General features: G+C 43.9%; 1 protein-coding gene across 1 annotated transcript in view; it reads left to right on the top strand.

The window, feature by feature from the left end:
• The window catches only part of LOC134918481 (uncharacterized), a 93,438-nt gene that overhangs the window by 36,624 nt on the left and 44,195 nt on the right, over positions 1–12,619 (top strand). Inside the window, exons 6-11 of the mRNA XM_063920368.1 lie at positions 3,468–3,578; positions 4,166–4,225; positions 6,158–6,314; positions 6,403–6,601; positions 7,231–7,309; positions 9,100–9,189. Coding sequence (XP_063776438.1) covers positions 3,468–3,578; positions 4,166–4,225; positions 6,158–6,314; positions 6,403–6,601; positions 7,231–7,309; positions 9,100–9,189 — 696 coding nt within the window. The remainder of the gene's footprint in view (positions 1–3,467; positions 3,579–4,165; positions 4,226–6,157; positions 6,315–6,402; positions 6,602–7,230; positions 7,310–9,099; positions 9,190–12,619) is intronic.

Below are 12,619 nucleotides of genomic sequence, written 5' to 3'. Positions count from 1 at the left end.
AAGATGGGCTTCCAAGAATTGTATAGTGTTCTGCATGTGGGATATGGTATTTACCCCTGCCTTGGCTGTCACACAGCACCCTCCTTCCTTGCTTTCTGTGTCAATGCAGATTATGGCCAATTGTCCAGAACAGGCTGTCACTCAGGTATGGAGAGGTTTATTTATCTGGGAGTCAGGGGTTGTGATGTTTTACCAAATTTGGGGTGTAGGCTAACATGTCATGTGAGCATACAAAACACATGAACTCCCAGATAACATTGGGGGTCATTCTGACCTGATCGCTCGCTGCAGTTCATCGCAGAGCAGCGATCAGGTCAGAACTGCGCATGCTCCGGCGCCACAGTGCGCCGGTGCATGGCTGACAGCCAACGGCTGTCGTTGCCTAGCAATCGCCTCTGCCTGTTAGACAGGCATAGGCAGTCACTGGGCAGGAGGGGACGGCTTGGCGTGGTCCGGCTAACGCAGGCATGGCCAGACTGTGCGGGGGCGGGCAACAGCGGCTGCGTGACCTCACACGCAGCCGCTGCGACACGGGCAGCAACGAGTAACTCCTGGCCAGCCGCAGGAGCTGCGCTGGCTGGGAGTTACTCTTCAAGTACAAAAGCATCGTTGGAGTGCGATGTTTTTGTACTTGTGTGGTGGGGGGGCGGACTGACATGCGGGGCGGACTAGCCCTGTGCTGGGGGTACCCCCGCATGTCAGTGTAAGTGATCGTAGCTGTGCTAAATTTAGCACAGCTATGACCAGATCCGAATGAACCCCATTATCTGTTACCTGATCCATGAGCGTCTCCCTACATCTAATTAGCCCTGCAGCTGGACCTTACACATAAAGGTTCATCTGCAGGTCACCATGTTTTCTGATTAAAATAAATACATTTAATTAACAGAAATGGTGACATGTGGTATAATATCTTGTGATTGATCCATAATATAATCACAACACTTTGTATCTGGGACAAACCATATTGCTGTTCAAGGAATGCAAATATATTTATGTTTCTGCATGCAGTGTAATGCTGACTGTTTTTGCATGTAGCCCCTCCAAAATCAAGGAATAATACTTTTGGGACTCCATTGCCACTAATCTTAATAAATAGGTTCCTTAGTGAATGTCAGACTACATGCCTTCTCAAGCGACCTTGGCTAAATACATATTACCGATTGCAACCAGGGCCGGTGCAAGGTTTTCCGGCACCCTAGGCAAAACTTAAGCCTAGCCCCCCCCCCCAGCCCCCGTATTCACGTTACACTACAGTAGAGCCCATTTACATTAAACCACACAGTAGAGCACATCCATGTTATGCCACACAGTAGTACTCCCTGCAATGTGCTTTGATGGCTCCCAGGGTACACGTTATACATAACAATAAAACTACATTATATATGTATTATATATACATATATATATATGAATCCAACCTTTTTACAATACAATATATCCTTTTCATGAAACCCAGTGAGTGCCTATTATGTTTCCTTCTTTAATTATAGTTGCAAATGCTAGTCACTCCCCTTCGTGTATATATATTTATTGATTCTGTGCCCCATATCGCCTTTCCTGTTTATAAATTAAATAAAAAATTATATATATATATATATATATATATATATATATATATTATATTGTTGAAGTTCAGAACATGGGACCTCCGGGTTAGCATAAGTAAACTGTTTCAGAACAGTAAAACGTACCTTTTCTCACCACAGGTTACTATTCCTATTACATGTCCACGTGGATAGTGAAACTGATAGCTCAGTGTTAATTTCAGTGTCTTTCTCTATACTCTCCTCTCCAGCCTCCTCTGCACTTCTGCCTGCCTGGCACTGTTGGGCTGAGGTAAATTGTCACTGGCTTGTGGGAGTCGGAAACTATTTGGTGGACACGCTGACACAACGGGGGTTGATCGCTCACTAGCTACTTTTAGCAGCCGTGCAAATGCATAGTCACTGCCTATAGGGAGTGTATTTTCGCTTTGCAAGTGTGCGAACACCTGTGCAGCGGAGCTCTGCAAAAACATTTTGTGCAGTTTCAGTAGGTCTGGACTTACTCAGCCCTTTCGATCACTTCAGTCTTTTTGTTCCCGGAATTGACGTCAGACACCCGCCCTGCAAACGCTTGGACACGCCTGCATTTTTCCAAACACTCCCAGAAAACGGTCAGTTGCCACCCACAAACGCCTTCTTCCTGTCAATCTCCTTGCGATCGGCTGTGCGAACGGATTCTTCGTTAAATCAATCGCTCAGCAACGATACACTTTGTACCCGTACGATGCGCATTTGCGGAGCATACGCATGCGCAGTTTTGACGTTTTTTTACCTGATCGCTGCGCTGCAAAAATCAACAGCTAGCGATCAACTCGGAATAACCCCCAAGATTCTCCTGCTGCTAACAGTCAGGGTGGTGACATAAGGAATCCAGGTGGGGTGCTGACAATGGGTCACACTGTGTAACATCAACAAGAATTGTACCCTCTAATACAGTTCACAAAGTGGTGTGTGAGCAACATGTACCAGCAATGTCCCTGCTTACTTGTGTTGAGCCTCCTCTGGAATGGACACCAGAATCCCATTAGGGCTCCCTCTGGATGCTGACTCTGCAGTGTTTTCTCTTCCAGGCTCACCCCGTTTGCAGCTGCTTGCTGTTTCCCTTATATGGGCGGGCTGAGGTCACTGCAAAGCCCTGTTCTCTGCGGAGCTTTCTCTCCCTCCCCTGCCAGGGACTCCCTCACTGAAGCTGCCCACACACTCCTTATATGGGCAGGAGTGTCACAGTTCATCTCTGCTCCCGATGCTCGCTCTCTCTCTCAGGGGAAATCCCCGCTGTCACTGACGGGAGCCACACACTGATACGCAGGCTTCCAGAGCACTCTGGGGCTGTCACACAGGACTTCAGCCTCTGCTGTCTGCCTCAGTTGAACGGAGCCGATCAGCGCTCCTCACAGATCCTCCTGTGACAGCACGCTCTCCCCAGAGAGTCCCCTTCCTCCGGGCACACTGCATTTTAACCCCTCGCCTCAGGAGTCCCCGGATGTTTCCGCGCTGACTCTCTCCCCATTGGCTGTACAATCAGGTAGGAGGGGTGGCCCCTTTTACACCGCTTGTTGCAGTAAGGATTTCAGAAGGAGGTGGGAAGGAGGATAAGGCTGCGGGCTGCGTTTTTTGTGTAGCTGGCAGCACAGGGTCACACTGCTGCCATTTAACTGCACTAAAACTGATTCAGGAGGAGCATGCCGCCCTCTAGTGGCTGCCGCCCATAGGCAGCTGCCTAAAGCTGCCAAATGGTAGCGCCGGCCCTGATTGCTACAGATTGTCCAGTACAAAAAAACAAAAGAGAAAGCAAAAGAAAGGATGTCCTAGGCTCTGTCTGTCTAAATACAGACCTGAAAGTAAATGTAATGCTGTTAAATTAGTGCAATCTATTATATACAAGGTCAGGTGTTATTACATGTAATTTCCTCTACACAGGTAAATGGCAGAGAGATCCCAGGTCCGCTCTTTGATTACGGTCTACTTATATACCATGCTGGCACAAGACTTTATGAGAGCGGAAGTGGCCCTTTTTTCTATTTGTCAAAGGTAGAATATTTTGGTATTTATTTTATTTCCTGTGTAGATGCTTAAGAAGAATAATTGTTTCACCTGGGATGTCACTTTATTTGATTAAAAATGCTTTTTCTTGAAAACATTCTATAGCCAATACTGAGAAGATTTGATACATTTGGAACACCAGTGGGGCAGATGTGTTAAGCCTGGAGAAGTGATAAAGCAGTGATAAGTGCAAGGTGATAATGCATCGGCCAATCAGCGCCAATATGTAAATTAACAGTTAGGAACTGATTAGCTGGTGCGTTATCACTTCTCCAGTCTTAATACATCTGCCCCTAATGTGTTAGACAGAAATGGAAGTATTGTAGTTTGGGGTAGCCCTGCCACATTAGACTGTGTGGGGATGGGAGATAAGTGCGTGTCCTGTACATATTACACCACTGTTTTCTTTAAGTTTGAATGAAAATATAATCTCAAAATAGGTCTGGGTGAATAAAAAATATTTAATTATATTATTATGTGGTGAGAGGTCCTCTGACTAGAGCCCCACCACCATAAAATGCCATATTTAACAGGTTTAATTTCTATAAAGTAAATTGGTTATTTACGTATTCCAGGTGGAAAGCTTTTTAGAAGCCAGACTTTGGAATCAAATATTTGTGTGGACAGAGGAAAAGGTAACGTAGTGAAATGGGAACTAAATCCTAGATGTTTCATATGTTTGGCAGTCTTACAGGAACCAGCATAATGGGTATGTATGTTTTGTCAGCACTTTCAATGTAGACAGTTAGAATGTGGAGAGCTGCCATTTTAACATGTGCTAATTAAAGCATTTTAACCATGTTAGGAGTTTAGCTTTAAACTTGAAGGTAAAGTGTCATGTTTAAAGGTAGCGAGATGTGTCCTCATTCACCAAAGGTTTAGACGCCATATGGCACAAGACCCCTGGCGCGATCTAGACACTCCATCATTGTATGTTTTTCGACATGTATTGTCTTCCTGGTAGACACATACAAAGTCACTTACAGTATACCTGGTACACTGGAATTGGTATAAAGTCGCAGACGTCATGATATGTAGCGTGAGGTACGGCGTTTCATATCGAAACTCTGTCTTATGACTTTATTTATAGATTAGCAAGTGAGTGGCACATAGAAATACATGAAATTCCAGTTCCAGTAGGCAATGTACCCTTGCATTTATCTTTGGTTGCATTAGTGATATGAATAAGTCACATAGAGGAGAACGTCTCTAGCAGGACACTTTGTGCAGGTAAGTCATAAATGGGACTAATTGGCGAGCTTTGTGCAAAGGTGTATGTGGACACATCTGTATAATGCGGCAGGAATTGTGCTGTCCACATTCTTTCGACCTTGCAAGTGCTGACTCAACAACTACTTCTTCACAAAACATGGTACTGTATATAATAAGATTATCACTAGAGTGTCACTTTGCAGTAGCATATTTGCATCTTATTTCAGTCTAGGGAGGGCACAACATTACCAAGCTGGTGACATATAATTGAAATAATACATTTTGGTGGTAACAAGACGTAACACTGATTTCTTAATAAATGAGATGTCAACTAATTGAATCTATTACCAACCCGTGTTTCTGCTCTTCATACCCCTTTTACACTGAACCCTTGTCTGCATCCGTATCAGCCGTGCATGTCACTTTATACACTCCCTTGAGGTGGGCCTCCAGATACACTGCCAATCAGATGCTTTGAAAATTTAACCTGGGTTTCATCTTTCACACTGAAGCTGCCCTGGGTCTGATATGGGAAATAACCCTGGGCGGACCTCGGATGTACAACCTGGGCTGAGACTTGCACACTGAGCCAGGACCCGGGTCACACCGGCTTGCCTCAGCAATAACCCAGATTATCGGCCTGGTGTGAAAGGGGTAGAACTTTACTGATTTTCCCTCATAACCCATTGAGTTGCATAAGAAAATTAGCAATGTTAGGCTTCTTCATTCTTCTGCCACATCTCAGAGAATTGGGAATTCTCCCCCAAATGTTGTTGCTAGCCAGTTCAAAGTATTCTAGTAAAGGTTAGAATATAAAAGCAATATTCTGGTTGGTTGTTATTTGCAACACCACATATTATTCAGTTACCTGTAGAGCAGGTTTCACATGTATCCCCGGACGTGTATACCTGCAGCTCCTCTGTATTACTAGCAAGAGTAATATAAATCTGTACAGGATATATTTATTAGCGTATGAATAGATCAGATAAAGTAAACCAACATATGGCTTTATGTGGATAAGTTTAGCACTGTGTATTGCCTTCTAAGTGCTAAACTTCTGTGTATTGCCAACTAATGTTCAGTGCGCTACCAATTACCACTAATAGATAGCAAGTGTTCTTCACTGATGATCACCAGCAAAGTGCCTACGTTTTGCAATTGTTTCATAAATAATATACTAAAGTCCCCAATCCTCAGAAGGATGTCCATGCTGTGTCCCTAATCAGCCCACCTAACATGACACACAGTCTAGCCTTTTGGTGCTGAATGGCAGACATAGCCTACTTTAATTATCAGATGGACATCTAAGTAAATGTGAATAATGACTGTATTTTTTCCATCCATTCCCTGCGCAGTTAAACTTATCCCTCGGAAGCATTAAGGCCACTGTGCTGATTGAGAGTGTCCTGGCTTCCTTTGAGATGGAAGAAATCCTCTATGAGCTGAGAGACCATTCTGCTGGATTAAACTGTGGCATCTGGGATTACTCAGCTTCCTTTGTCAGCAAGTTTGGTGAGCTTTCAACATGCTGGGGGGATACAGTTCTGTAAAACCCCTAACATGAGTGCATGCATATGAATTGTATATTTCAATATATTAGGCCATCGTCTGGAGTTTTTACTGCCTGATCGCAGTAAGTATGTGAACATGGAGAAACATTTTCTTAAAAGTTACATGGATTTATTGGTGCAGACATGTCATCGGAGAGGTGCTTTAGCTACAGGAGGAATGGCGGCTCTTCTGCTGCCAGAAGACAAAGAGAGTGCAGAGTATCAGAGTGTCACTGCTGCTGTTACACGGTAAAGTGTCATGGTTTAAGTCTCACTGTATATTACTGTTCCACTCTGCCCATGCCATCTACACCAAGCAGGAGTGTATGCAGCCTCCTGTTTCATATGGAGCTGCAATATTATAGACTTCAAACTGTGTTTATTAGCATACATTACATAGCTCCAGCATACTCCACAGTTGGGAGCACAGTAATAAAACAAGACTGGGTATTAACAGAAAGGTAAGGTACTGTAAGTGCAGTCTTGTGCATGGATGAGGGCAGTATGTCATATGTGTATATATATATATATATATATATATATATATATATATATACCTAGCCCACCAATTCCAGCACTGCTAGCTCCCTGACCAATAGTGTCAGTAGCACCCCAGACACAGATTCAGAACTGCCTGCATGTGACAAGGTCAATATACAATAGGAAATTTCAGAACTATGTTGGGAAACGTGTTAGGAACCTGTTGGAAGATATTTGACATACAATTGATCATGAGACAAACATCTTCTTAACCTCATGATTATCTCCTCCACTGAATGATGGGATGATATGCAATAACAATTCTCTTTATAGCACAAATATGTTATATATTTTTCTAGGTAACATGGTTGCGTAAATAACATTTCTGTACATTTCAGCCTGAAACGTTTTGAAATCAATGCAGGAGTGGATGGATTCATGGTGTATGACATAGACCTTGTCGTACCAATGCAAAAGGTAAGACTTACTAAGAAAATCACAAACTTCTCTAAGTTGAAACACTCATAGGTCACTTTCATCAATGTGTTAATGAATATCTGTCACCAAGGGGGTAGCTACCATAGGTGCAGGTAGTGCAACTGTTATGGGGCCCAGAGCACAGAGGGGCCATCTTCCCCATAAGTTATGTGTGTTTTATACATTTTCCACTATTGGATGATACATAGGGGCTCTTACAATGTTCGCTTTGGGGCCTACAATATATCTATGTATGGTCCTGGACCTTCTCAATGTAATGTGGTATAAAATGAACTGGAGGGCATTATAATGCAACTGTATGTTGCAATGTGAATTGGGGGTACTGTGTGGCATAATGTGTACTGGCAGCCCTGCAATGTGGCATAATGTGAACTAGGGCACTACTATGGATCCTAAAATATACTAGGGCACTATTAGGGGGCTAAAACTTAACAACTGCTGCGGAGAGGTGTCTTTCTAGAAACATTGGGACATGGGCCCCTTCAAAATGTTGATATGGGGACCACAAAGTTTTGTCAATGCCCCTGTCACTAATTAAAATTGTGTTGTAGGCTAAAGAAAGGGCACAGATGTGTTGGCACAGGGGAATGCAAACAAATCTATGGAGGTATCTGCCTGATGGAAAATTATTTTTCCTGACCAATGGCCCATTCACCCCACTTATGCTATTTATTCTGGTTAGTTCTAGTTAAAACAAAGACTCATAATCCAAACATCAGTGAATCCCAAAGCACACCCTCTTATGGCAAAGAATTCTTAATATTGAGGCTAAAAAATCCTTTCCTCTCCTTCTGAGGAGTAACTGATATTTTTGCTGAAATAATCATTTCACATTTTTTTTAATTCTGATTCCATAAGTGAGGTATGATTACACGAAGCCAGCCCTGGAGACATTTTAGCTTAAGGAGATCACATTATATTGCATATTGGAATAAGAGTACAATGCACTAGGTAGTAAAGGAATAATTGGGCAATGGTTCTCAGGTTCTCCTAGACCAGTGGTTCCCAAACTTTCATGAATCATGGCGCCCTATAATTTTTTTCATGGCATCCCTAGACCAAAATGAATACATTAAGTAAATTATGGTTAGCTATATCATCCTAGGTTCAGTTATGTGGTGGCGCACATGGCTACACTTCTGCTTGTCCATATATGTTATGATTGTCAGCCACTAGCACTGGTTTGCTAATCAGATTGACTAGAAATAATTTAATTTGTTCCTGGATCATCAACCTGTAGTACCCCTGCAAGTGCCCCGAGGCACCCAGTTTGGGAACCACTGTCCTAGACTAACCGCTCCCATAGTCAAGACCAAGCTTCTCTAGACATGGACTTATGGAAAGATTGGAGGATCTAGCTTGCTTGATAATTGTGCCTGGTTATTGTTTTCGAGGCGTGTATCTGACTTCAGCTGCGATCATGTATGTAGAGAAACATGGCGCCAGCATTGCTACTGCCACGGCCAGTCTGAGCAGCCAAAGGTTAACCCTAGGAGTTGATGTTCCTTGTTATTGCATTGGTGCTGCGCATGAGTGCTCAATTGCAGAGACTTTGTGTTGGATCCAGTGGGCGTCTATCTTCTTTCCTGGGCGGCAGCTTCCCTTGCGATGATTAGCAGTCCCGTATCCTAGAAAACCGAAGCTGCATATGACTTTGTGTACAAACATGAATTAGGCCCGGAGACGTGTGTGTGTGTGTGTGTGTGTGTGTGTGTGTGTGTGTGTGTGTGTGTGTGTAGCTATTCTTATTACTGTATTCTATTCCTCAGCTTTTCATGGAACACACCAATGGACCCAACCAGTTAGATGTTATTCCACCTGTGGACATCTCCCAGACTGACTTACTGACCATGCCTGCTGTAAGTGCAAAGCAACTGCCATTAGTTCTATCTTATTGATTGTGACCAACAACGTATCACATAAAACTATTGCACTTCACCTTATATTATGTTAACATTTTAGATTAGTTTAATGTTTGCATGGTGCTAAATTCAAACCCCTTTGTGTTGTGGAAGTGGGTGAGTGCTCTCCCAAACAGTAGCATACGCCACTAGAAATGTGCTCACTCCACCCCTTTACCACAGTTTAATGGACCTGCCAAAGGTGATCTTGTTTCTGCACTGTGCTGCAAAATTAGACACACAGGTGCAGATTTACTAGATCTTCTACAAATGAAAAGTGGAGGTTTCTAGCTAGATGTTTTAGTAAGTATACCCCAGAGCGCCTGATTGTGAGTTGGAAGCAGTTGAACAATTTTTTTGCAGCGGGAGTCAGCGCACAATGGGATATATATTTATGAAGATTCAGGTTTTAGCCGATGTTAGCCGAGAGAGTGCAACTTTTTGAGAAAAAACACAGTAATTTAGTAAATTACCGTGTTTTTTCAATACAAGTTCACCGATCTCGATGAAATTCGTATTGCCGGTAGTGGAGAGAATAGTAAAACACTACTGGACTTAACACAGTGAAGTCTGGCCGGATCAGTGCAGGACTTCATTATGTAAAAGTATTGAAATAGTAAAAAAAAAAAAAAAAATTTTGCGTGGGGTCCCCCCTCCTAAGCATAACCAGCCTAGGGTGGACAGCCTCGGGATTCACCCCTGGCCCTTGGGTGCCCTGAGGGGGACCCCTTGATTTAAGGGGTCCCCACTCCCCCTGGGAACCCCAGACAGGGGTGACTAGTTGAGGGGAGGGGGGGGGGGTAATGCCACGGCAGCAGGGACCAATATAAATGTTCCCCCCCCCCCGGCTGTGGCATTATGTCCCTGGCTAGTGGAGCCCAGTGCTGGTTTTAAAAATACGAGGGACCCCTACGTCTTTTGCCCCCCCGTATTTTTGGAACCAGGACCACAACAAGAGCCCGGCAGGGACGTGCGGTGAGCTAAATGGCTCAGGAGGCACTAGCTGGTCCCAGAGCCAGATTTACACACAATGGGGTATATTTACTAAGGTCCAGATTTTGACCGAGATGCCGTTTTTTCTTCAAAGTGTCATTTCGGTAATTTACTAAGCAAAAATCTCGGCAGTGATGAGGGCATTCGTAATATTTTGGAAGTCCTAGGAAAAAATCACGAATCAATACACCATCGGTCAAAAACGCCTGCAGTTTGGTAGAAATCGGGAATTTACTAAAAAGTGCAAATCACAAACACTGCCGACAATTGCCAAACACTGCCGTGCAGAAATACAATTCGTGAAAAAATGCTAAAAAAAAACAGACAGGCGGCACACGGCAGTGTTACAATGTAGCGCCTATGCGCTCCATTATAACCAATGGTGGGAACTTTGTGGTCAGCGGTGAGGTTACTTTCGGTCAACCGCTGACCACAAAGTTCCCACCATTGGTTATAATGGAGCGCATAGGCGCTACATTGTAACACTGCCGTGTGCCGCCTGTCATACAGTACAGGAGCACACAGCCGATCAGGAGGATGCCACAACGTGGCGTTCCCTGATTGGCTGATGGAACCCACTTAGACATAAGTCAGAGGGGGTTCCTGGCATTCGGGGAAAGGGGTCCCATGTGAAAACATGGGTCCCTTTCAGTGCGAGGTCGGTGTCCGGTTTTTTTTTTTGACAAGTACCTGGATTACAACTGGATTAAAAGAAGAAGAGGCTTCTACACTGGATTTTGTGAGTATAATTTTTTCCACAGGTACACCATGGATTCTACATGGAGAAGAGGACCGACCCTCGTGTGAACATAAGGTAAGTATGTGTATATGGAGGTGTGTATGTATGTATTAAAGTTATACTTTCAAGGTGTGTGTCATGTTTTTATTGGGGTATTTTTTTTTAGTAGTAGTACTACAGGTACCAGCGGGCCCGGTTTTCCTCTGCATGCTGGTACTTGTGGTTCTCAAAGTACCAGCTTGCGGGGGAGGCTTGCTGGGACTTGTAGTACTGCTACTAAAAACAATATTCATTTTTTTACACAATGGCTATCAGCCTCCCATCCGCAGCCCATGGATGGGGGGGACAGCCTCGGGCTTCACCCCTGGTCCTTGGGTGGCTGGAGGGGGGGACCCCTTGATTGAAGGAGTCCCCACTCCTCCAGGGTACCCCGGCCAGGGGCGACTAGTTGGTTATGTAATGCCAGGGCCGTCAGGAGCTATATAAAAGTGTCCCCCGGCTGTGGCATTATGTATCTGGCTAGTGGAGCCCGGTGCTGGTTTCAGAAATACGGGGGACCCCTACGCTTTTTGTCCCCCGTATTTTTGGAACCAGGACCAGGCGCAGAGCCCGGTGCTGGTTGTTGAAATATGGGGGAACCTCTATCATTTTCCCCCCATATTTTTGCAACCAGGACCGGCTCAAAGAGCCCGAGGCTGGTTTTGCTTAGGAGGGGGGACCACACGCATTTTTTTTTTTAAATTTAACACTGATTTTTTTATTAAAAAAAGTGCACAATGAAGCCCAGCACGGATCTCTCAGATCTGGCCGAGATTCATTGTATTAAAGTCGGCAGTGTTTTACAAGTCAGTCACGTAAAACACTGCCTAAAAAAACGAATGACATCGACATCGGTAAAACCGAAAATGCAGAATACGGCAGCTTAGTAAATTAGTCGTACTAAATTCAAAAAGTTGCATATTTACACTTTCGATGTCATTCGTGATTGAACTTTGACCTCAAACGGAAAAATATGAATCTTAGTAAATTTACCCCAATATATGAGTCAAAGGGTACATCTGGGCATTATACACAGGTGAACAGAAAAGATAGGTAGGTGAGGCACTGCCTCACCTGCCATAGACTTTTTACTCCAGAGTTTTGGCTATAAAAATTATTAGAATAATGCAAAGGAGATATTTGTAACATATTCTTTGTATTTATCATATACTTTACACAGTCAAAACTCTGACACAAATGTAAGTATGACTGGAAAGGCTCTGCCTCACCTGCCTTACCCCACCGCACGTCACTGGAGCCTGGTGCTGGTTGTATAATACTGGGGAACCCTACTCATTTCCCCCCCGGTATTTTAACAACCAGGACTGGCTCAAAGAGCCCGAGGCTGGTTATGCTTAGGAGGGGGAACCCCACGCAATTTTTTTATTTTTAACTATTTAAGACACTTTTACACAGAGAAGCATACACGGATCTCACTAATCCGTACATGATTCTCCAAACACGCCAGTCAAAAGCAGTTCTATTTGAATGTTCCCTTGTATAGAATAAAAGCCGTGTTTGACCGATGGGCTATTGATTTGTATTTGTGTGGACGCAGTGTATCGTAATACAAATAGCCCCAACACTGCCGAGATTTGTGTTTAGTAAATTACCAAG

Source organism: Pseudophryne corroboree, chromosome 1 (assembly GCF_028390025.1).
Source record: "Pseudophryne corroboree isolate aPseCor3 chromosome 1, aPseCor3.hap2, whole genome shotgun sequence".
Lineage (NCBI taxonomy): Eukaryota > Metazoa > Chordata > Amphibia > Anura > Myobatrachidae > Pseudophryne > Pseudophryne corroboree.
Note: the sequence above shows the minus strand (reverse complement) of the source record. Positions and strands in the feature narration are given on the sequence as shown.